This window comes from Xenopus laevis, chromosome 7S, assembly GCF_017654675.1.
Source record: "Xenopus laevis strain J_2021 chromosome 7S, Xenopus_laevis_v10.1, whole genome shotgun sequence".
Taxonomy (NCBI): domain Eukaryota; kingdom Metazoa; phylum Chordata; class Amphibia; order Anura; family Pipidae; genus Xenopus; species Xenopus laevis.
The window spans coordinates 110,040,707-110,066,456 of NC_054384.1; the positions used below are offsets into that span (position 1 = coordinate 110,040,707).

The following is a 25,750-nucleotide window of genomic DNA, read 5'->3' on the forward strand; positions in this document are numbered from 1 at the left end:
TGCAGCCACTGGGACAGAATGTTCTGTTATACAGATAGCTAGAATCTCAGCTGCCATAAAGCAGGACAGGACTGCTGCTTACAATGGGGATCAGATAGGATCTGTGCAGCCACTGGGACAGAATGTTCTGTTATACAGATAGCTAGAATCTCAGCTGCCATAAAGCAGGACAGGACCGCTGCTTATATTCAGTGTTTGTATATACCATTTCTTTGTTTATATTCATATAGGTTGATAATTCATCTCTGACAGGGGAGTCAGAACCCCAGACTCGATCCCCAGAATATACTCACGAGAGTCCCCTCGAGACAAGAAACATTGCATTCTTTTCCACCATGTGCCTGGAGGGTAAGGCTATCAGCTGCAATAATAAATGAGTTAATTAACAAGCATTGCATTGCTGGTTCTAGTACAGGGGCAACTATGGGCAGGTTCAGGAGGAAAGATGATCAGTTCTTGTTTCTGCTGGTTTTTAGTTACAATGGTGTTGATCTATCCAGGAGGAGATAGGAAGCAGTTTGTATGAATTTCAGGTGTTAGCATAAATATATCTATATATCAACATACACATTATATTTAAGAGCTTTGATGAGACATGCATTATGCTCTACTGGAGAAGAGGCTCTGTTAGCACTGGAGACAGAATAGACCAGTTAGACTGGTAAGAAGAGCAGCAGGGGACTGTATGATTGCGGTTACCATTTTCCAAACCAAAGACGTTACGCTTTTTACTAAATTCATGCTTCCTTCTACCCAGGCACTGCCACAGGAATCATTATCAACACAGGAGACCGCACCATCATTGGACGAATTGCAACCCTGGCATCCGGTGTGGGAAATGAGAAGACTCCCATCGCTATAGAGATTGAGCACTTTGTGGACATCATCGCTGGACTTGCCATCTTCTTCGGGGCCACCTTCTTCGTTGTTGCCATGGTGATCGGTTATCCATTCCTAAGGGCCATGGTCTTCTTTATGGCTATTGTGGTAGCTTATGTCCCTGAGGGTCTGCTGGCTACGGTCACGGTGAGGCTTCCAATCTCTGCACTATCACTCTAATGCAGTTATTGTGGTTTTATATTTGATGTGCATTATATATATTCGAATGTGCGTTAGTTACTTGGTTACCTAGGTTGCAGTTTGGTGATTATCCAACAAGTTATCAAGTCCAACCTTCTAACTTTACACAAGGTAATGCACAGTACGACCAGCACCGTAACAAGTTGTCTATATTTCTTGATTCCACTTCTGCACACGGAAGCATTCTTGTTCTTCTAGTTCAGACCACAAAAAATATTGAAAATAAATGGAACGCAAAGAACACAGTTCCTTAAAATGTTTTGACAAAAGAAGCCAGTTGGCCCAAGGGTTTCTTTCTCATCCCTTGTTTTTGCCCGGACAGGTGTGTCTGTCACTGACTGCCAAGCGTCTGGCCAGGAAGAATTGCGTGGTCAAGAACCTGGAAGCTGTGGAAACCTTGGGTTCAACATCTGTGATCTGTTCTGACAAGACTGGGACTTTGACTCAGAACCGGATGACTGTCTCCCACTTGTGGTTTGACAACCAGATCCACTCAGCTGACACCACTGAAGATCAGTCAGGTAAAGCTGAGGAGGTGCCATTTGATTTCTGTTGGGCATAAATGGTTCATAAAATGTCTAGGATTCCATCTTGTTTTCCAACCCTAAGGCATGTGAAGATTTATCTGAGAAGGACTAGGGTGGCAGATTAGATTAATGGAGAAATTACCCGCAATACTTCCTGTTCCATCTACATTAGTGTTGGTTCCTTAGGATTAGGGTTTGTCTGGTATAATCTTTTAACACCCTACACTGAGATATTAGCAACAACCATAATCATTTATGCATAATATGATTTTCATTTTAATGATAATGTCATTAATGTGTTTTTTTCTTTTTTAGGTCAAAGTTTTGATCAGACTTCAGATACATGGAGAGCCCTGAGCAAGGTTGTTAGTCTCTGCAACAGAGCATTTTTTAAATCTGGACAGGATGGAATTCCAGTTCCAAAAGTAAGGCAACCAGAAAAATATGGTCATACCGAGAGAAATTACATTCTGCAGTTATCTACAAGAAATTCTTATATTTTTATCTGGTTTGGTCAGATCCAAATGAACTAGACAGATTCAAATAATCTATTAGAATGAGCTCCATCAAATGTCAACACAATGGCAAAATGGTATAATTTTACCCTTTTGAACAAATCTTTTGGACAGTCTCCCTTGTTGCCGACACTATAGAGTTTTATGATTAAGGGCCCAAGTTGCCTAAATGGACAAAGCCTTTAAGTCAGGTCTGGGTAAGCAATTTGGGGATTCTGGCAAATGGCAGAGGGGCTTCTGTAAAATGTCTTAATTTAGAAGACTGGGGGGGGGCTGTTTGGGCCTTTGTGCACTTGAAATGCCAGGTACTATTCTGAATCCTAGTCTGGGCCTGCTTTAGGTTATACTTCAGTTAATTTTAGGCAGTGTCCTTATATGAAAAAGTGTTGTAAATGCATTTATTAACCTTTACATATATAAATACACGGTGTATAAGCATTGCCTTCAGGCACTTGATCGGCATGCAATAACAAGTCATATGATCTTACAGAGAATTGTGATTGGAGACGCTTCTGAGACAGCTCTCGTGAAGTTCTCAGAGATCACAGTCGGCAACGTCATGGAGTACAGAGAACGATTTAAGAAGGTGACAGAGGTGCCCTTCAACTCAACCAACAAATTCCAAGTGAGTCTTGTTTCACTAAGGTACAGAGACATTTGTATGAAACAATAATGATGAGGCGCCAGTTCCGCAGTTTATCAGAACTGTACCCTGAAACATGGGCCTGTCCATTATGAATTTACTGAAAAATTGGGGTGAGCCTATGTTTTATGATCCAGTTGCTGCAACGGCCACTAATAACTTGGCAGAGTCATGGTTTATGACAATTGGGCCACCAAGGGTAGTTGTTTGAGTAATTTATTTTGTGTCCTCCCACAGCTGTCTATTCATGAGCTGCAGGATCCGTTAGATCTCCGTTATCTGTTGGTGATGAAGGGAGCCCCAGAACGTATCCTAGAAAGATGCTCTACCATCATGATAAAAGGGCAGGAACTGCCTCTGGATGAGCAGTGGAAGGAGGCTTTCCAGACAGCTTACATGGACTTGGGAGGCCTAGGAGAAAGAGTGCTGGGTAAGGAGGGTATTGTAGGAAACGCCTAACCCCTATTAAAAAAAACAAAAATATAATTTGTTTGCAGAAGAGATGCAGATTTGACAAGTAAAATTGCCCATTAAAAGATATTGGTTATCAAACTGAGCTGATCATTTATAAGTATGATCATTGGCCCAAGCACCAATTTAGATAATCTAGAAACAAAATTTCATACTGTGAATCCATAAATTGTCATTTATTTTAGGTTTTTGCCACCTTTACCTGAATGAGAAAGAATATCCCAGAGGTTTTAACTTTGACACAGAAGAAATGAATTTCCCCACCAACGACTTGTGCTTTGCTGGATTAATTTCCATGATTGACCCACCACGTGCCACTGTGCCCGATGCTGTCATGAAGTGCCGGACTGCTGGAATCAGGGTATGGCAAGGGGAATTCTTGGCTAATATTTCATATTAACATCTACAAATATGTACTGGCTCTCCAGAATAGACCACCTATAACTCCTACAATAGATCTAAAGCTTTAGCAAATTCCTAATGTATCACATTGGCTTCCCTACTCTGGATCAGTTCTTCCGTAATCTGTTCCAGTATCTCCTCCATAAATATTCCCTCCGATGATCAAGTTGTAAAATGAGTTTTGGTTGGTTTGTTTGTTCTTCAGGTTATCATGGTTACTGGAGACCATCCAATCACAGCCAAAGCCATTGCTGCAAGTGTGGGTATCATCTCTGAGGGTAGCGAGACAGTGGAAGACATTGCAGCCCGCCTGCGCATTCCTGTGGAGCAAGTTAACAAACGGTATTGCCATTAAACTGGTGGAATAAACATTCCTAGGAATGGTTACATACGTGCTGGGTCAGCAGAGAGCTGAAGAGGGTTATAGGGAGCAGTAATGCAATATTAACTGGAGGATGCAGGTCGTATATTGATTAAACTCTTCCAAAAGAAGGACAAACCTGTTCATGGTCATGGTTGGCCCCATGGTATAGTCAGGAGTCTCAGGACTTACCTCTCAACAGTTCAGATGCAGTGCAAATATGTTTTTACTTGGTTAAAGGCAATGTAGTTAGTCAAGTAGGGTTGTGGCAACAACTCAACTAGATCAAGGCAAAGCCACAACTTGCATTTTTATCCATATGTAAAACCAAAGTACATGCACCTTAAGTGATGTCACATGTGTCTCTGCAGTGATGCCCGTGCCTGTGTCATTAATGGTGGCCAGTTGAAGGAAATGTCCAGTGAGGAGCTAGTAGAAGCTCTCAAGTTGCATCCTGAGATGGTGTTTGCCCGGACCTCCCCTCAACAGAAGCTCATCATTGTGGAGAGTTGCCAGAAACTGGTACAAACATAAAATAACTAATTAAATGAAAATACAGAAGATTTGAAGAACATTATATATATATAACGGAGATCAATATTTTATCAATATTTTAGTTAAGATGCAAATCAGTAAAGTTAGTACAAGCTAAGCTCCTCGTTCTTTGCTTAGGGGGCCATTGTGGCAGTCACTGGTGATGGTGTCAATGACTCTCCTGCCTTAAAGAAAGCTGACATTGGCGTGGCTATGGGCATTGCTGGATCTGATGCTGCCAAGAATGCAGCGGACATGATTTTGTTGGATGACAACTTTGCATCCATTGTGACTGGGGTGGAACAAGGTGAGTTCTGGAATAGAATAGGATCTCTGGAATCCCCATCTGGATGTTCTGCACTTTATCTTGGTTTTAAAGCAGGATGGTCAAACACATTGGCCTTTAGTTGCTTCCATGGACCTTGAGATGCATTCATTTGGCAGAGTATGGAAGCTGTGATGCCATGAAGTTAAAATGGGATATTCCTTAGACTTACAGTTGTTCTTGACCATATACTGTATACATAAATGACATGTGTGCTTGCCTCCCAGGGCGTCTCATCTTTGACAACCTTAAGAAGTCCATTGCGTACACCCTGACCAAAAACATCCCTGAACTGGCCCCATATCTCATCTACATCACAGCAAGTGTTCCTCTACCCCTGGGGTGCATTACCATCCTTTTCATTGAGCTGTGCACAGACATTGTGAGTAGATAAGCAACAAGAAGGGTCTCTGCAATGTATTGTTGACTTCAGCTGGTTTCCAGTTTAGATATGAATTTTTATTCCTGATATTTAGACATTATTTGTGTTATAAATGGGGCACATTTGACCCTTAATTAAGTATATAGAGTACTTTCTCAGAATCCCTGCTCCCCAGATAATTGGCTTTTACTTACACCGTCTAGAGAAGGAATTACGGATTTATTGGGTGTGTAATCCTCTCCCAGGATGTTTTATCAATCCCTGTAGTACAGGAGGGGGTTGCAGAACATTTAATTCAACACCATTCTAAGCAATGAATCATAGTTTTGAAATAGGGTTATATGTTAAGTACATATCTCTCTCTGTTTCCATTCAGTTCCCTTCAGTCTCCCTGGCCTACGAGAAGGCAGAAAGTGACATTATGCATCTTAAGCCAAGGAACCCCCGCCGGGATCGTTTGGTGAATGAAGCTCTGGCTGTGTATTCTTACTTCCAAATTGGTAGGTGGCAAGGCATTCTGGGGAGGATAATCTGGCTCCATGCACTCTTGGAAGCTGCCAGCAGGAGCCCATCCTGGGCCATTATCAGGGCCCATCCTAATTGGATAATGTGCAAACAGCCAGAGGGGACTTTGTAAGGGTAAGGGCACACCTAGCGATTTGGGGAGATTTAATCTCCCCGAACACCTTCCCTCTGTTTTGCGCCGGCTATAAAGAAAGTCGCCTGCGGCATGGCACACGCGGCACTTCGTATTCCGAAGTTGCCTCACGAGGAAAAACTTCGGCGACTTTTGAATACGAAGTGCCACTTGTACCATGACGCAGGCGACTTTTCATTATAGCCGGCGCAAGACAGAGGGAAGGCGTTTAGGGAGAAGCAAAGACGAGGCGACTAAATCTCCCCAAATCGCCAGGTGTGCCCTTACCCTAAAGGAGAATCCATGACAGACCGTAGTTCTATTTCCAAAAACCAAATGCTCACTAAGCACTGCTCTTCTAGAACAATATATGATTTTTATATTTCCTTAGTGCCTACCCAGCAGTCCCTCTGTTTGCAAATTGGAAATTTCAAACCTCTGCTCAGAAGCCAGACTACTACTGCTACTTGATCATTGGTCCAAGGTCAAAAACAATCAATCAGCGCAATATGTCCCACCACACGACCTACATAGCATCAGTAAAGGGCTCTCAGCTTCAGTGCCCCATATATGAGGCCATAGGTATATCTAGCCCAACTCAAGACAATGCAAATTAAATTGGTTATTCTGAAATACTCCTCTAAGGGTTTAACCGCAACTCCATCCAGAACACCTGTCTTTCTTTGCACAGGTATCATACAGTCCTTCGCTGGTTTTGTGGATTATTTCACTGTGATGGCCCAAGAAGGCTGGTTCCCTGCTTATGTGCTGGGCCTTCGCTCTCACTGGGAAAATCAGCATTTACAGGATCTGCAAGACAGTTATGGGCAAGAGTGGGTAAGTTCACAGCTTATCCAAGGGGATTCAACTGTGGGGTCCCTCATCCACGTTTAGTATTACATATGTGCTTGTAAAGGGACATTTTGGTAAAGCCAGACCACAATAAAATTCTTTTGTGTTTCCACCATGATTACTCGTTTGATGTTCTCCATGTAGACCCATGAGAGTTGAGCATGGGGCACAGTAGGGATGTTTACTATAACAATGATGATTTACCTTGCAGACCTTCAGCCAACGTCTGTACCAGCAATACAACTGTTACACTGTCTTCTTCATCAGTATTGAGATTTGTCAGATCTCAGATGTCCTCATCAGAAAGACCAGGCGTCTCTCTGTCTTCCAGCAAGGATTCTTTAGGTAAATCCCTGCCCTCCATCAGCTTTTCCCTTTCTGGCTGCAGAAACCATGAACAGATAGTTATGGTCGTGGTCTGGACTATTAGAAGACTTTATTTCATCATAGAGTGAAGATGAATTAGGGTTTCACTTTCTTTTTTACTGTCCCTTCTTTTTAATAGCACCCTTCTGTACTGCTTGGTATATTCATTTGAGAAATGTATACTAAACCACATTTCAAGAAGGTTACCCTTTAAGTCATAAACCAAACCTGGCAGAACTGTAATTAATAAATCACAACTGCACATTTCTCTTCTATTACAGAAATAAGGTTTTGGTCATTGCCATCGTTTTTCAGTTGTGTCTTGGTAATTTCCTTTGCTACTGTCCTGGGATGCCAAATGTCTTCAACTTTATGCCCATTCGGTAAGTGTAAGGATGAGCTAGACAACCAAAAGAAAGGACTTTTTTGGTTCAGGCCACCTTTGGAGGTCCAGGGCCTCCCTAAATTCAATAAGCAAAACACCAATTCTATTGGGTGCCAGGAATATGCTCTAGCACTTTAATGGCCACAGCTTCATTTGATTGGGTCACTTTTTTAATATTAATATTTTCCATTTCACAGGTTCCAGTGGTGGCTCGTACCTGTTCCGTTTGGAATCTTGATCTTTGTTTATGATGAGATCCGTAAGCTTGGAGTACGCCGACACCCAGGAAGTGAGTAATTTTGGGAGAGTAAAAATTATTATATTGGTACTTTTGTTATTTTACAAGGAGGTCGAACTTATGGCATGCTGCTTCAGTTCCCTGTCTCCTCTTTCTTTAAACTATTGCAGTACTGTATGTCTCAGCTAAAATTAGGGTGCTAGACCATACACTCCAATGAATTTATGTTGTATAGAGGGAAAGGTTTGTCAACAGAATGAGCAGGGATGTCATTTATAAATAAAATGTGGAACCAGACATATTCCCAGCATGCCAAGCATCAGCCCCCCACTCCAGTTGTTTGCATACAATTACCCACAATGCCATTGATCAGATTGCTGCCGTGTATCCAATCGTTAATGATTTTAAATTAGATGGATTACCGCTGCCTCTTATGAACATAAAAAAGAAACAGTGTGGGAACTGACAAAACCTCTTTTCTCTCCCCAGGTTGGTTTGACAAGGAGATGTATTATTAAACGTATTTCTCCAACCTTTGCTGCCTCTTCTCCTCTCCGCAGACACATAGCCTCACTATCTTCCCCAGAGTCAAAATGCACAATTTTTGCCATCTAGGATTTGTGCCAAGAATAACCAAACTTTTTGAATGATCAACAAATTTTCTTTTTATGGAGGGGAATATTGATTTTAGAGATGGTATTGTTTGTGTGTTTCTCTATATTATATACTGTACAGATTGGGCCTGCTGCCATACTGACTTAGCCTAAGCCTTATTAGCTAATAGTCTTTCACATGAGGATAATTAATCCAGCAAATGTCTGTTTATACACGTAAGCCTTAACCACAGCCCAGAATGTGATGTTGAGTATCTCTGGGCAAGGAAACAGGACAGGAGCCTACACTCTTCATATATTGTATTATTTCTGAAGTGTCCAATGGATGTTATGGAGCTATTCTAATAAATTATTACATGAAAATCACAATGTTCTGTGTTTATTTTGTGATATAAATGTGCAATGTAGGAATAAAATAAAAAGAGGATTAACATATTCTTTTTTGATTTACTATATATCACTAATAAGGTGCCCATGGGCGCCACAGAAAAACGTAAAGAGGGGGGCAAGGAAGAAAACATATTACACAAATTACCTGTAGCCATATTTTGGTTTCCACACAACCTAACAACAGCTTTTCTATAAATATATAAAGTAGTATTTGTTGCACAAGTAAGGCTTTGGGAAAACCCCTTTGGCCAGCAACATTTAATGCCACTTGTATCTGCCACACAGTTAAAGGGTTGAGGTAGAAAACGACAGTTGCTTTTGGTTAATGTAAAGGAGAGGATCAGAAGGCTCCAACCAAATGCATCTTGCCACATCATCAGGATACCAGGCAACTCCAACCAATCAGGGGTGAGAACCAATGATTGTACAAAGTGACAGGTGGTATCCCGACTAGTATGGGGGACTGGAGTAAACCGTGATGACATTTGGCGAGTCTTACTACACGCAAATGTTTGTATGTGCGAGTTGCAAATAATTGTAACCGGGGGAAAAAATTATTTTTGGCCAAGAATAGTACAGGTATGGGACCTGGGGTTTAACAAATAACAAATCTTTCCGTAATTTGGATCTTCATACTAGAAAATCATATAAACATGAAATAAACCCAAAAGGCTGGTTTTGCATTCAGTAAGGATTAATTATATCTCAGTTGGGATCAAGTACAGGTATAGGACCGGTTATGTAGAATGCTCGGGACCTGGGGTTTTCCAGATAAAGGATCTTTCCATAGTTTGGACCTTCATACCATAAATATACTATAAAATAATGTAAACATTAAAGGGGTTATCAAAATCCGAAACTTTCTCACCAAATCTGCACAGATTATTTACCCCTATTTATCAAAAAATGTTCCTGAAAATTTCTTGTGCAGGAAAAAAAATCTATAAAATCTGGAAAAGAAAATCAGAATACAGCGACTTTTTGCTTTGACAACTGAATACCGCATCGCAAATCAGGATATCTTTGAGACATCTGCCATTGACTTCTACATGAACTCGGGAGGTTGGAATATATTTTTTATTCTGACTTTTAACAGCATCGGGGTTTAATAAATCACGAAAAATTGGAGGTTTTTGTTTTCTACGAAAAAATAGTGTTTTTTCCCATTAAAAATACAATCAGAAAAAAAACAGACTTTAATAAAAAAAAAAAACCTAACTAAACCCAATAAGCTGATTTTGCCTCCAATAAGGATTAATTATATCTTAGTTGGGATCAAGTACAAGCGACTGTTTTATTATTACACAAAAAGGAAATAATTTTTAAAAATGCTGCTTATTTAGATAAAATTGAGTCTATGGAAGATAACTTTTCCTTAATTCTGAATGGATAATGGGTTTACGCATATCGGATCCCATACCTGTATTAAAACTCCCAGCAAATTCAATTTTTATTTGATTTACATAAACCCTAATTTGCCCACAAAGGTGCTCCTGCAACTGAAGTGCCTGTCAACGTGTCAATGGCCGGCAGCCCCAGCAATGAAAGGAATGTGATTGGTGCAAATAAATATTTGAGCATTTTTGGGGCATCTATAGCAGGCAGCCATATTTAGAGCTTGCAGGTGTTGGTGCAAGTTCAAGTCTGGTGTGCCATGGGCCTTTATGAAGTGAAGATGCACATTATGTGCCGATATGTTTGGGCTCTGTCTGACATTTATCGGCAGTCATTTCTACATAAAGTCCCTGCAGTTTGCTCGATCCCCAAAATACACAAAAAACAATAATCTGGTTTGTGGTCCACTTCTTTATTCCATATAAAGTTTGTACAAAATTAATTTACGTCAAAAATGCATGTCAAGTCCAGTGACCAGTATATCTGCAGCCGCGAGGGAAGGAGGTGCTGTACAATAACAGGCTTAGTTTCCATGAACGAGACTGACAAAGAGGGTCAAGCAGCTTAGAGACAGGACCCCGGTGATCACGGCTTTCAGGAGAAGCGCCGTCCAGCTCCCCATGATAAACATGTGTACAAAACAGCTGCAGGGAGGGAAAAGAAAGAGATTATAAAATGCATCACTGAGGAGATACTCAGAATTATATAGAGGAAGTGGTTGAGGAAGGAAGTGCTTACTCCATAAGGAAGGCTTTATACATGCTGAGTCCCAGCAACACAGTCACAGGCAGCCGATAATGTGTGGGGAGGTCGTAGCGAGTCCACATCCAGACGAGAGCAGCTACAGCCATGTAATGTACCTACAACAGCCACAAATCCCGAGGTTAAAGTGATTCTGACATGATTTTTATGGTGTCGTTTTTATTTCTAAATGACATTGTTTACACTGCAAATAATTCACTGTACAATATAAAATGTCATTCCTGAACCAGCAAGTGTATTTAGTTGTAATATTGGTGTGTAGGTGCATCTCAGCTCATTTTGCCTGGTCATGTGATTTCAGAAAGAGCCAGCACTTTAGGATGGAACTGCTTTCTGGCAGGCTGTTGTTTCTCCTACTCAATGTAACTGAATGGGTCTCAGTGGGACCTGGATTTTACTATTGAGTGCTGTTCTTAGATCTACCAGGCAGCTGTTATCTGGTGTTAGGGAGCTGCTATCTGGTTACCTTCCCATTGGCTGCTGGGGGGGAAACGGAGGGGGTGATATCACTCCAACTTTCAGTACAGCAGTAAAGAGTGACTGAAGTTTATCAGAGCAGAAGTCACATGACTGGGGGCTTCTGGGAAACTGACAATATGTCTAGCCCCATGTCTTTTAAAAAATGGATTTCAGTGCAGAAGTCTGCTGAGCAGCACTATTAACTTATGCGTTTAAAAAAAAAACCCAAAAAAAAAACCCCACGTTTTCCCATGACAGCCTGTGATTGGAAGGGGCCACCTACAAAGAAGCAGCTTCCTATGAGGGACTTCTTACCAAGCTGATGTTGGAGTCGATGCTCATCTGAATGTATTTCCAGTCAAACTCTATCCCTCTTGCTCCGACCCACAGCGGGAGACACCTGTGATAAAGAGGGAGTTTGTATATGTGGCTAATCACTTGAGTCTGCAGCACATAACGGAATTAGATTAAAAGTAAAGGAGCATGGAAAAAGTATTGTATTTAAACGCACAACCTAAACTGTAATAAAACAGTAAAAAGTAGAAACTAAAAAGTCATTTCCCGAAAATGTGCTATTTTTGCTATTAGAAAATGATTCATTAGGTACAATCTAATTTCCCTTTAGGGCGCTTAATAGTCAAGTTCCTCAAGTGTGAAAGTTTAAGAAAGGAACAAAAAATACAGTATATTTAAAATACTGTTTTAATGGTCAAAATTAGTGATGGGCGAATTTGCGGTGTATCGCTACCCCGAAAAATTCGCCGTTTCACGAATTTATTAGCCGTCGGCAAATTGCACAATTTCGCATCGAATTCGCCTATCACTAGTCAAAATCTATAATTGAATAAAGAAATGTACTGCAGTGGGCCGTGCACACCAGCCTCTTACCTCGACATGACAAGTTCAGCAGTGGCCCAGCCCATAGCCGCTACCATGATCTTGTACTCGCCTTTTCCTGCATTTCGGGACATAACTAAATGCAGCCCCAGCAAGTCTGCGAGGTCGACTGTGGCCTTCATAAACTCCTGCACATAAAGGAAACAATCGTAAGCAAGTGAATCTGTATCATATTTAACATGTGCATTTAAGTTACTGTCTCAAAGGATCTCAGCTCCAACATGAATTAGGGGTTGTTTTAAAATGCAGTTTTTTTTTACTTACCCCAATAAAGTCATAGGCACCAGCAGCCCCCTCCCAAGTAGGGAAAAACGTTGCAAGAAACAACATCTGGAACATCACAGGGAGACAAAGCATTAATCGCTCATGGTCATAAAAGAGAAAAGGGAATCACTTCTCTACAAAATAAGTCACAGTTCAGTCTCTAAATGTTGGAAAATGACTCCTGGCCCCATATAAGAATCATTCACATTCCAATGCTCAGGGAGTATAGTTTTACCAAAAGGTGTCCTTGATCAATCCAGTAAGGGGCCCACCCAGACTTTCATCCACATGGTGTAGCCTTAGGTCCCAGCCTCATTTATCCTTACTTGGTGTAGCCCCAGGGGGCCAGTCAACCTTCCCAAAACTTTATTCTAGGCACCAATGGTCCCATCAGTCCCAGGGGTCCATAGAATTGAATAGACCTTAAATGTCATATTTTATATAGTGAACTTATTGCACGAGGCTTAAGTTTGAGCTTGTCAATAGCAGCAATGATCCAGGACTTCAAACTTGTCACAGGGGGTCACCATCTTGGAAAGTGTCTGTGACACTCACATGCTCAGTGGGCTCTGATTGGCTGTTGAGAAGCTAAGCTTAGGGCTCGTCACTAATTATCCAGCAGAAAATGAGCTTCCCTGGCTGTAATATAAGCTGATGCTACAGGTTTGCTGATTATTCAATTCTGATGCTAATTGCACTGCCATATAGTAATTATATGTATTAATTACTAATCAGCCTTAAAGGGAGTGTGAAGTCTTAAATAGAATAAGGCTAGAAATGCTGTATTTTGTACACTAAACATAAACTTACTGCACCACAAGCCTAATCAAACAAATGATTTATGCTTCCAAGTTGGCCACAGGGGGTCACCATCTTGTAACTTTGTTATACATCTTTGCAAGACCAAGACTGTGCACATGCTCAGTGTGATCTGGGCTGCTTAGGGATCGTCATAAATGATCAAAACAGCACAAGTCAAATAATATCTGCCAGAAGCCGATACAACAAGACTGATTAATAATCAGAATATACAGACTGCACTGGGTCCTGTGTTGTCATGTAATCTAATGTGGATTTTATAGTTTTTGTATTGTTTAATATAAACTTTCTCCAACTCTGCAGAACCAGTGGCTACAGCAAAATAATCCTCCAAATAGAATCCCAGTTTATCTGTTTAAATCTGGCTCCATGATCTTTGTCCCTGCAGCTGGAGTTGGAAACAGTAAAGGGGATGTAAAGGCAAAAATAAAATCCAACACAAATCTCTACACAGTCGCCGACTGCTCTACAGGGAAACAAACAAAGCTGCTTGAGTTCTGCATGGCTGGGAAGTAAGGCGGGGGCTCCCCCTGCTGTACATAAGTATGATTGTTTCCCTGCAGAGCAGTTAGGGACCGTCTGACAATTCCTATCCACAGCAGTAAATGAAGGGAGAATTTCACTGCATACAGTCAGGTTTCTTATAAAAACAGTACACATTTTTTAATTTAATTATACTGGAGATAGGTTTTTTATTCATTAAAGAAAGTAAAAATGGGATTCTATTTTTTTGTCTTTGCATGTGCAGTAAATCAACAGAAAAGAAGATGGGGAGCTACTGGGGCATTTTAGGAGACACAGATCTTCCCTGCTAAAGGGCTGTTGTTGCCTTCGGCTGGTACATAAGCCCAAAACATAATCTACAACATTTTTAGCCTACTCCTTTATTTTAACTTTCCTTGTCCTATAAACCCCAGGTCCCAGACAGATTCATATTCACTCGAAACCTGTCAAAGCACAGCCTGGGGCGCAGCCAGATTTACCATATCTCTGTGCAGCCCAGGGAGCCAGTCAAGCTTGCCTCCATTTAATATGGCATGGGATCAACCAAATTTGTCCTCAGGTACACAGTCAAGGTTCACTCATCTCTTAGCCTCAGAAGCCAAATTCTTCTCAACCCCTGATAACCTAGTCAGACTCATTCCTTGGCCCCTAGAGCCCACACAGAGTTACACTTGCCTTAGTAATCAGAAAGTTTACAGAAATCTGATGACTGATTTTCTAAACAGAGTCAACTTCTTCTACACAAACTAACTATGGAACAAGCATGTGGCACTTGTGAGACATGAGAAACCTCACACCAGTACTAAATCTCATATAGAAAGATGAAAATCTGATTGTGTAGTTGCTCTTCACTCGCTGAGACATGTTATGAGTGAACACAAAGACTTTTAAAGGGTGAGATGCCCAGCCTGTGGGAGTTCTAGAGTTGCCTTTGCTTCACAATATTCATAATCCTCCCCCTGTTGAGAGTTAAAGCGATACTGACACATTCTTATATAAATCATAGGAATGTGTCCGTATCAAAGAGGTGCCGCACTCTAAATATTTACCTCCGAAAGCTGCCCCAGCCCTGTGAACCATTGTGAAGGCGACCCTTCGACTACGGCTAATGGTTCTTCTGCGGTTGTTTCAGTGACGCTGAGGGTGGTGTGATCCCTCCATAGGCCGATTACAAATGAAAACAGGACTTCAGCCTATGGAAGGATCATGCCATAGAGTCCTGTGCGGAACCAATTTCTAAGACCCGGACACGACCCAAACCAACTTTGATCCATTACCCAACCTGGACCCGCAACTGCCTTATTCACAACCCCCCGACCACCATCAAACAGGAAGTGATGGTGCTGCAAACTGGAAGTGACGTCATCAAATGTGGGCTGGGACAGAAACACATTTTGTAAAACTTTAAAAAGGAGTAAAACATAGACAATATTACATAAGATATGAAATTTAGATGAGACCCGCAACCCAACTTGAAGACTGGGAATGTCAGCAGCTGGTTGCTAGGGTCTTATTTGCCCCAGTAACCATGCCATGGAAAAGATAGGAAATACACAGGGTCAATAACATTGTAGCATCACACAGTAACAGTTTTAAGGTTGCCAGGGTCAGTGACCCCCATCTGAGAGCTGGAAGGAAGCCACTGAGCTAGAGCAGAGGGACTGGAGACTGATCAGGGGATTAGTGATGTGGATCAGGGCGAGCAGCAGTAGCACGTGACAGGATTAGGAAGGTTCCACTTTAGGGGCAGTAGGGGCAGAATAATGGTAGAATGGTGACCTTAGGTAGAACGTGTCTCTGTCCCCAGTGAGGAACAAATCAATTGCCTGACATACATCACATGACTCACCTTACACAGCTGCACACACAGGTAAGTGGCCCCGGCCTGGACGCACCTCCAGAAGGCGTTGTACTCGGAGCTGTAACAGACACAGAGATTAAAGGTTGTTCATGTGATTTCTCACAAACCCACCCGCTCCCCCGGCAGATACTGACAGGCCGCTGCACTTGTACGTAATGAAGTAGGGGAAATAGGCCAGGGCGAAACAGTTGCCGAAGTGAAAGAGAGTCATTGCGCCTCCGCCGCCGGCTCCCCGGGATCCGCTGTCACTCAATGACTGGCCCTGCCGGAGACAAGTGCGAGCGAGTATGGGCAGCGCACAGAATACACGTCATCAAACAGCGCTGCCTCAAAGCATTCCGCGCCTGCGCATTAATACAGATTACTTCTATTTGTACTGCGCATGCGCTAGCCGGGCTGAGGCTGTTTACGGAAGCGGCTAGTGAATGACGGGCGGATAAACAAAAGGGCTCGAGATGGAGCAGGAATTAAGGGATATTTTGAGGCGGAATCGGGTCCGTTTGGTCCAGTCTCTTCAGGTTAAAGAGCTGTGGGATCTCCTGGTGGAGAGAGGAGTCTTCAGCAATGACATGATAGAGGAGATCCAGGTGACCAGACTGTGACTGGGGGAAAGAAGCGGAACTCGGAGAAACTAGGGAGGGGGGAAGTTAATGGAGGTATTAGTGGGTGGGAGTGAAGGAAGGGGAGGGGTTAATTGAGGTATTGGTGGGAGGGATGGGGAGAAGTTTGGGGGTATCAATAGTAGGGAGGGAAAGGGAGAATTTGGGTGTATTAAAGTGCTGCTCCAGCAGAATTCTGCACTGAAATCCATTTCTCAAAAGAGCAAACAGATTTTTTTATATTCAATTTTGAAATCTGACATGGGGCTAGACATTTTGTCAATTTCCCAGCTGCCCCAAGTCATGTGACTTGATAGGGTTGCACACACACACCCAGGCCTTCCTGAATAAACATTATCCTTTGCTCAGTTCTCTAGGGAGACTGCACTTCCCTGAATCCACTGGGAACAACGAATGAAGAACCGGCGCACAGGAGGAAATGCAAAAGGGGATTAACCCCTGAGTGTTTAATGTGTCAAATGATACACAATGTTTCAGGGGCTGACGAAGGGGCCAGCTCCCAAAACGTTGTGTATCATTTGACACATGAAACACTCAGAGATAGGGTTGACACACCTGTGGTTTTCAGCTGGACATCTCCATTTTTTCAAAGGCCTGACTGTTCAAAAACATTCAGAAAACTGAACAGAAATCAAGCCATTTGCATCTAAGTGATGCACTGACCCCACCCGGCATCATAACTCCACTGACATCATTGTGCTTTCCTCTGATGTCATCATGCCCACATCACTGCCCCACCCCCCAATGCTATCTGCCCTGCCTCCTTTATTTGGGTTTAGCCTCTGGCAAAGGTGGCAACCCTAATTGATGGTAGGGAGGGAAGGGGAGAATTTGGGTGTATTAATGGTAGGTAGGGAAGGGGAGCAGTTAGTGGTAGGTAGGGAAGGGGAGCAGTTATTAGAGTTATTAATAGAAGAGACATTAGTGGAGGAAGTGGGCTAGAAGGGGAGAGCTAATGTGGGGACCAGGGTGTAGGAAGGGAGTTAAGTGAGGGGGAGATATTGTAAGAAGCAAGGGAGTTGAATGAGGATATAATAATAACTCTATTGTATTTTTCTTAGAGAGAAGGGACACGGAGGGACCAGGCCCGGAAGCTGCTGGTAGAGCTGGAAACACGTGGGAGCCAGGCATTCCCTCTCTTTCTGCTGTGCCTAAAGGAGACTGCTCAGCATGATCTGGCAGATTTCCTCCAATCAGACAGTGGCACACGGGTCTTACAGCCCATTCCAACAACTCCAAGCCCAGTGCTGAAACCTCTACCCAAAGCGGGTGCGTTGTAAAGATAAACTCAATGTATAACTTATCTGTATCTGTGTTTAGTGTTAGAAGGCAAGCTGTATGTATTCTATATTCTGATGGAACAACTAATTTACTAATTCTCCACAGAGCTGTAGAAGGAAAAAAATATTTATTTTTAAAGGGGTTGTTCTCCTTTGAGTTAACTTTTAGTAAAATGTAGAGATTCTGAGACAATTTGCGATTGGTTTTCATTTTTTATTATTTGTGGTTTTAGAGTTATTTAGCTTTTTATTCAGCAGCTCTCCAGTTTGCAATTTCAGCCATCTGGTTGCTAGGGTCCAAATTACCTTAGCAACTATACATTGATCTTAACAAGAGACTGGAATATGAATAGGAGAGGCCTGAAAAGAAAGATGAGTAATACAAAGAAGCAATAACAATACATTTGTTGCCTTACAGAGTATTTGTGTTTAGATGGGGTCAGTGACCCCTATTTGAAAGCTGGAAAGAGTCAGAAGAAAAGGCAAATCAACTTAAAAAATAAGCAATGAAGACCATTAGAAAAGTTGCTTAGAATTAGCCATTCTATAACATACTAAAAGGTAACTTAAAGGCAAACCACCCCCTTAAAGCTGGGCGTCCATTGACAAATAATGTCCATGTCTGGGCTCAAAATGTGTCGACTAGAATCTTCTTAAATCAAAAATTTTATTAAACACTGATTGGCCATTCATAGTATTTTGCTGAGTGGGCTGCATGGGTAATTATAGTCACCTAGTCTTTTGCCCAGCTATAAAAATCCCTTGCAGTCAGGGGTTACTGGGCCCACGGCAAATTCACCAACATATCCAGAGGTTACCCTGTTTTACCGATATATATATTGAAATTGCCTATTATTTGGGCCTCATGGGGCCCCCTATACCTCCTGGGCCCCCCTGCAGCTACAGGGTCTGCTTCCTATGTAGTTACCCCCCTGCTTGCAGGGACAAATCTGGTCGGTCCAGTTGGACAGCTCTATTGTTGGCCTGGCAGAAGTTTTACAAAAACATAGGTTTTTAGTGTAAATATTTGTTCAGTGATCATCTGGAAGGGAAGATCGGCCTTATCCTTTTGAGAACTGCAGCTCCGAGCATCTCTAGCAGAAGTCTGGTGGCTGAAGATACTAAACGTTGTTGCATAAGAGCCAAGTCATTGCAGGTTGGTTGCTACATAATTTGTGTCATCTGTTTCACTGTTACTGTTTCCCATTTCTTTAGAGCCTGCTGAGTATCCTGCAAGAGAGATCAGAAGTAGAAAAGGAACCCTGGACAAAGACAAGGTCACTTTTCTTACATTATCATTATTGAATAGGGGTTGTTTAGTATGAAGTAGAGAGGGATATTCTGAAACAATTTGCAATTGGTCTTCATTTTTTATTACTTGCAATTTTCGAGTTATTTAGCTTTTTATTCGGCAGCTCCCCAGTTTGCAGTTTCTGAAGTCTGGTTGCTAGGGTCCATATTACCTTTGCAACCATGCACTGATTTGAATAAGAGACTAGAATATGAATAGGAGAGGCCTGAATAAAAATATGAGTAATAATAAATAGTAGGGATTCACCGAATCCAGGTTTCTGCCTTTTTCAGCATGATTCGGATTCGGCCGAATCCTTCAGCCCGGCCAAACCGAATGCTAATTTGCATATGCATATTAGGGGTGGGGAGGGAAATCGCATGACTTTTTGTCACAAAACAAGGAAGTAAAAAATGTTTTCCCCTTCCCACGCCCTAACAAATAAGGATTCAGTTCGGTATTTGGCCGAATCTTTCATGAAGGATTTAGGGGTTCGGCCGAATCCAAAATGGATTCGTTGCGTCCCTAATAAGTAGCAATAACAATAAAATTGTAGCCTTACAGAGCATTTGTTTTTAGATGGGGTCAGCGACCTCCATTTGAAAGCTGGAAAGAGCAAGAAAAAGACAAATAATTAAAAAAAAACTATAACAAATAATTAATGAAGACCAATTGTTTAGTTGCTAAGAATTGGCAATTCTATAACATACTAAAAGCTAACTTAAAGGTGAACGACCCCTTTAATAACGAGAACTATATTTTTCCATAGCAGTATGGGTAACCCATAACAGTCAATGCAGTCTGCTTTTCAACAGGTGACCAGTAAATGCTACCTGCTGATTGGTTGCTATGGGTTTCTGCAGGTGTGCAAACTCATTGCCTGTTAGTACATAACCCCATAGAGCTAGTAAGTCTGTTGCTTCTTTTTACTGATACTGACACTATATTGAGAATGATTGGCATGTAATTGAAATTAGTGCCTAGCAACCCAGCATCCCAATCCTCCATAGTGAACCCAGCAAGGCATTTCAAAAGTGTACATTGTTGAGTATTATTTGATTTTAAAAATAATAATACAGGTATGGGACCTGTTATCCAGGATGTGTGGGACCTGGGGTTGTATGGATAATAGATCTCTCCGTAATTTGGATCTTCATACCTTAAGTCTACTAAATAAACCTTTCAGGATTATCCCATGTCATCGGACCCCATTGGATTCTGCCTCATTATTAACAACATGAATTTCCATGAATGCACTGGATTATCCACCAGAACTGGGTCAGACATAGACCGGGACAAGCTGGCCAACAGAATGCGCTCCTTTCACTTTGAGGTCACGGTGAAGGATAATCTGACGGGGCAGGTACGTGTGGGACACACCTCCTTCTCTTTGATTAAACCTGGAACCTGGAGAACTAAATCCTAACTAAAGAAGTAGGTAGAAATGTTGTACATGATGTTTTGTGCTTCTGTACCAGCCCAAGGCAACCACAGCCCTTTAGCAGTAAAGATCTGTGTCTCCAAAGATGCCCCAGTAGCTCCCCATCTTCTTTTCTGCTGATTCACTGCACATGCTCTGTGCTGCTGTCACTTACTGAGCTTAGGGAGCCACTCACAATATACAGTACACATAGAATAGAAATGTCACAATATAAGGCTGATTAGTAATTAAAGGAAAACTATACCCGCCAAACAATGTAGGTCTCTATTAAAAGATACTGAGTAAAACAGCTCATGTGTAAAACCCTGCTTCATGTAAATGAACCATTATCATAATAATATACTTTTTTAGTAGTATGTGCCATTGGGTAATCATAAATAGAAAATTGCCATTTTAAAAAATAAGGGCCGCCCCCTGAGATCGTAAGATTCACTGTGTACACATACAAACCACATGTAAGGTCACATGAGCCAATTAACAGACAGAGTTGTGTCTTTTGCTTCCTCACTTCTTCCTGTTACAGTTAGTGTTGTAGTATTTCTGGTCAGGTGATCTCTGAGGCAGCACCGATAGAGTCACGAAATGGTGGTTCAAGGCAAGAGATGTAAAAGGGCAATATTTATGTAAATATATATTCCAGTTTGGTAAGATTCTTTAATATGTCATTCAATTTGATATAAACTATCTGTTGCTTAAGTATTCATTTTGGGGGTATAGTTTTCCTTTAATACACATAATTACTACATGGCAGCACAGAAACCAGTGCAATTAGCATCAGAATTGAATAATCAGCAAACCTGTAGCATCATCTTATATTACAGCCAGGGAAGCTGATTTTCTGCTGGATAATTAGTGACGAGCCCTAAGCTTAGCTTCTCAACAGCCAATCAGAGCCCACTGAGCATGTGAGTGTCACAGACACTTTCCAAGATGGTGACCCCCTGTGACAAGTGTGAAGTCCTGGATCATTGCTGCTATTGACAAGCTGAAACTTTAGCCTCGTGCAATAAGCTCACTATATAAAATATGGCACTTTTAGCCACATTTAATTTTAGGGTTTAGTTCTCCTTTAAAACGTCCTGTTTCCTTTGCTTGCAGGCCATGCATGATCATCTGCAGGCACTTGCTGACCAAGACCACAGCCTGCAGGACTGCTGCCTGGTGGTGATCCTGTCCCATGGCTGTGAGGTGAGGGTTCATTGATGATGTTTCTCCTCGAGGAACTAATTATAGTATGACTGTGACCCAACACAACTGTTTCCAATCTAGACCCGGCACATTCAGTTCCCAGGAGGGGTTTATGGAACAGATGGAATACGAATTCCCGTAGAGAGAATCGTGAGCTACTTCAATGGTTCCAAATGCCCCAGTCTGCGTGGAAAGCCCAAAATTTTCATCATCCAAGCCTGCGGCGGAGGTAAATTCTCAGGGAGATATTGGTTATTTCTGGCATTGTCCAATCAGATGGGTATGGTTTCATCCTGTTGTCCAAACTATTTTTGGTGTACAGTAGAACTCCCATTTTACTTGTTTTCAGGAAAAGTGGGGTCAAATCAGGGAAATGTATTATACATAATATATAGGTGGGACCACAAAACAACAATGTAAAATGAGGAAAAACTTAAAATCAGAGGATGGAAAATTGAGGTTTGACTGTACTTCTTTTTTCTCTATGCAGATCAGAAAGACAAAGGATGTGAGGTGACTTCCGATACCCCACCACTGAGCCCCACTTCTACTTCCCTGCAGTCTGATGCCACCCCTGTTTTCTCTGGGGAAGGTGACAGGGATGAAGTGGATGCTGTGTCCAATATTCCCACTCCCAGTGATATCTTGGTGTCTTATTCCACTTTCCCAGGTAAATGCTCAGTCTGTGCTGGTGCTTCTGGTGCTACTGGTGCTAGGACAGACATTGTTTTAAGACAAACTTGCACTTGTATATTTTATAAATATATATATATATATATATATATATATATATATATATATATATATATATATATATATATATATATATTATAATTTTTATCTATTTATTTATTTTTTAATTAACTTCCTATCAGGCTACGTGTCATGGAGGGATAAGCACACAGGATCGTGGTATGTAGAGGTGCTGGACAGTGTCCTTGCAGAACATGCAGCTGCAGATGACCTACAGTCCCTTCTAGTGATGGTAAGTGCCTCACATTTATACTGCCAACTGTAATAATTCTTTATAAGCCAACTGTCTGTTACATCTCCAGCAGTGCTGGAAATATCAGCATTTATATCCGCATTTTAAAGGAATTGTTCAGTATAAAAATAAAAACTGGGTAAATAAATAGGCTGTGCAAAATAAAAAATGTATCTAATATAGTTAGTTATCAAAAAATGTAATGTATAAAGGCTGGAGTGACTGGATGTGTAACATAACCACCTATCTATTTACCCAGTAAGACTAGTGGGTTTTGCTCACCATCTCTATGCATTTTATATATATTATATCCAGAATGCTCTAGAACCTGGGGCTTTTTGGATAACAGATTGCTTCATACCCTGATATCTACACCATACATACCTCAAACCCTACTAGAAACTCATATAAACATTTAATAAACCCAATAGGCTGGTTTTGCCTCCAATAAGGATTAATTATATCTTAGTTGGGATCAAGTACAAGTTACTGTTTTATTATTACACAGAAAAAGGAAATCCGTTTTAAAAAATTGGATTATTGGGATAAAATAGAGTCTCCTGTATAAATATATAGTTTTTTTTATTTCATTGATTTCATTTGTTTCGATTTGTTTTGTGATTTTACTGCATTCTGTATTTGATAATCTTATGCAAATTGGCCCTCAAACTGCAGACCCCATTCATATTTATGATGTTTTTGCTTTTGTATCAAAGGATTTGTGGGGAAAAAAAAGATACTGTAAAATGCAAAGTTGTAGGTAATTTGTAGAATTTTCAAGTGGAAGTAGGAAGATGTATTTACCCATTTTGGATTTGTTTCAATAAAGTATATTATTCATTTATTATATTATTATTATTATTATAGTTCTTGCTACTGCAATGCAATGCAATGTGATACTGCTGATTGATTCTGAAGTTTGCAAACTCCATAAAACTATACATATTTCACCTGTACACTTGTTAATAGAGACCAGCAGTCATTCAATCGATCCGTGTCCAACGTTTCGGCCCTCAATAGGACTTTTATCAAGTATAACAAATAGGGAGTTATTTATCAAAGTCCGATTTTCTGCTGCAAACTCTGATCAAATCCGCCTGGGTTTTTTTACGCTTGTTTATTATATATATTTATTATATTTATTTCCCGAAAATTTGCTTTGCGGCAGGTCTGAGATGCCGGATTTTCTGATTCTGACTTTTCCATCCTCTGGGTTTAATAAATTCCGAAAAATTTGTGTTTTTTTAAAAGTCCGATTTTATTTTAAAAATCTTAAGTGGCTGTGTGCAAATTAGGGTGCTGTATAATAGTCTGTCAAAACATTAAAGTCATGACATTGCAACAATGTGATAACAAAGCACAAATCTTCTATATTACCAGTGTTTCTTAAATAATCCAAATAATTTACTAGAATTTATATTTTAAAAAGTGCTCTGGGGGGGCACAGCCAAATATTTGGCTCCTAAACTTCTGACTTGTCTGTTTTCTAATCAGGTCGCCGATGGAGTTTCAAGCAAAGGAACCTACAAACAAATCCCTGGATACTTTAATTTCCTTCGGAAGCGATTTTACTTTAAGACGGATTGAATGCTACATGGGAACTAGGGATGCACCAAATCCAGGATTCGGTTCGGGATACGGCAAGGATTCGGCCTTTTTCAGCAGGATTCGGCCGAATCCTTCTGCCCAGTAGAATCTGAATCCTAATTTGCATATGTAAATTAGGCATGGGAAGGGAAATCACGTGACTTTTTGTCACAAAACAAGGAAGTGAAAAACATTTTTTTCCCACCTTTTCCTTTCCTGCCCCTAATTTGCATATGCAAATTAGGTTTTGGTTCATTATTCGCCCGAATCTTTCACGAAGGATTCGGGGATTCGGGCACATCCCAAAAAGTCGATTCAGTGCATCCCTAATGGGAACCTGTGAAGTCAGGTGATCACAGTGCACCAATCCCGTGGAATTGAATTGCGTTGGCTGAGTAGTGAAAGTCCAGCCTTGATTATACTGAATATACTGTGAATATACTGTGAATTAAGGAAAATATCCCCAGATCCCTTGTCTCTTCAGAGCAAAACTGCAGTGAAAATTAGCCATACACATATGTGATTTAAGTAGGTGAAGGGTATTCTGGGAATTGTAGTAATTGTAAGCACTTAACCATAGATGTTTGTACAAGTGAGTGGCCGGGTGGGGGGTTAACATTAACGTAAATTCAGTTGTTTCGGGAGCCAGCTTTTAAAGGGCTACTAAATATACAGTGGACCCATTAAAAGGGTTGTTCACCTTTAAATTAACTGTTAGTATGATGTAGAGAGGGATATTCTGTAGACAATTTGTATGTGTACTGTATATTGTGAGTGGGTCCCTAAGCTCAGTAAGTGACAGCAGCACAGAGCATGTGAATCAGTGAATCAGCAGAAAAGAAGATGGGGAGCTACTGGGGCATCTTTGGAGACACAGATCTTTACTGCTAAAGGGCTGTGGTTGCCTTGGGCTGGTACAGAAGCACAAAACATCATGTACAACATTTCTACCTACTTCTTTAGTTAGGCTTAAAGGTGGCCATACACGGGCAGATAAAACTGCCGATATCGGTCGTTTGGACCGATTTGACAGCTTATCTGCCCGTGTATGGGGGCTTCCGACGGGTCTTCCCGATCGATATCTGGCCACGATATCGATCGGGAAGGTTGGATTTTTACCCGACCGACCCGTCGGAGCCGCTTGTCACATCGTAATTCGATCGTTCGGACATACGGCCGAACGTTCGAATTACCCCCGATATAGCCACGCAGTTTAGTGGCATATCGGGGAAAGATCCGCTCGTTTGGCGATGTCGCCAAACGAGCGGATCTTGTAGTCTATGGCCACCTTTAGTTCTCCTTTAATGCCACTGGGGCTAAGCATGTGATTTCATTGTCTGTACAATTAGCATTATGATGATGATGATAATAATAATAAAGGCCTTTTGCACTTTTATAACAAACAATGAAGTGTGTGGGTGTCTTTGGTCTTCTTGGACGTGGCCCCTAAAATGGGACGTTAACCAGAGCCATGGGTGAAGAGTAATTAACAGAATAATGATTGTTTAATTAAGAATTTATTTCCTCAATACATAGTTGATGAGTCCGCGGAATGTATATCCCTGGCACCATATCTTTCAGCCGCCTGGCCCAGGACTCTCATGGAATCTTAGTTGGAGCCGATTGTCTGGAAGGTGAAACACAGATGGTACAATTAGAGCAACTCAACTCATTT

The 25,750-nt window shown here is 41.3% G+C and overlaps 3 protein-coding genes across 3 annotated transcripts in view; 2 read left to right on the top strand and 1 right to left on the bottom strand.

Annotated features, from left to right (window-relative positions):
• The window catches only part of atp4a.S (ATPase H+/K+ transporting subunit alpha S homeolog), a 16,735-nt gene extending 8,124 nt beyond the window's left edge, over positions 1-8,611 (top strand). Inside the window, 17 exon segments of the mRNA NM_001142361.1 lie at positions 231-348; positions 758-1,026; positions 1,403-1,601; positions 1,923-2,032; positions 2,613-2,747; positions 3,003-3,195; positions 3,422-3,597; positions 3,844-3,980; positions 4,371-4,521; positions 4,672-4,840; positions 5,086-5,240; positions 5,617-5,740; positions 6,569-6,714; positions 6,941-7,074; positions 7,377-7,478; positions 7,678-7,769; positions 8,208-8,611. Coding sequence (NP_001135833.1) covers positions 231-348; positions 758-1,026; positions 1,403-1,601; positions 1,923-2,032; positions 2,613-2,747; positions 3,003-3,195; positions 3,422-3,597; positions 3,844-3,980; positions 4,371-4,521; positions 4,672-4,840; positions 5,086-5,240; positions 5,617-5,740; positions 6,569-6,714; positions 6,941-7,074; positions 7,377-7,478; positions 7,678-7,769; positions 8,208-8,236 — 2,439 coding nt within the window. The 3' untranslated portion in view covers positions 8,237-8,611.
• A 1,902-nt stretch (positions 8,612-10,513) lies between these two features.
• tmem147.S (transmembrane protein 147 S homeolog) lies at positions 10,514-15,927 on the bottom strand. The gene is given in 7 exon segments (NM_001093058.1): positions 10,514-10,761; positions 10,856-10,977; positions 11,654-11,738; positions 12,227-12,363; positions 12,500-12,565; positions 15,672-15,741; positions 15,818-15,927. Coding segments are annotated over 7 exon segments (678 nt in total). The 5' UTR covers positions 15,895-15,927; the 3' UTR covers positions 10,514-10,640.
• A 205-nt stretch (positions 15,928-16,132) lies between these two features.
• Positions 16,133-24,246, top strand: casp9.S (caspase 9 S homeolog). Its single transcript, NM_001085566.1, is given in 9 exon segments — positions 16,133-16,270; positions 17,365-17,572; positions 18,799-18,860; positions 20,061-20,237; positions 21,414-21,503; positions 21,585-21,732; positions 21,994-22,173; positions 22,379-22,488; positions 23,983-24,246. Coding segments are annotated over 9 exon segments (1,200 nt in total). The 5' UTR covers positions 16,133-16,138; the 3' UTR covers positions 24,076-24,246.
• The last annotated feature ends 1,504 nt before the right edge of the window (positions 24,247-25,750 follow it).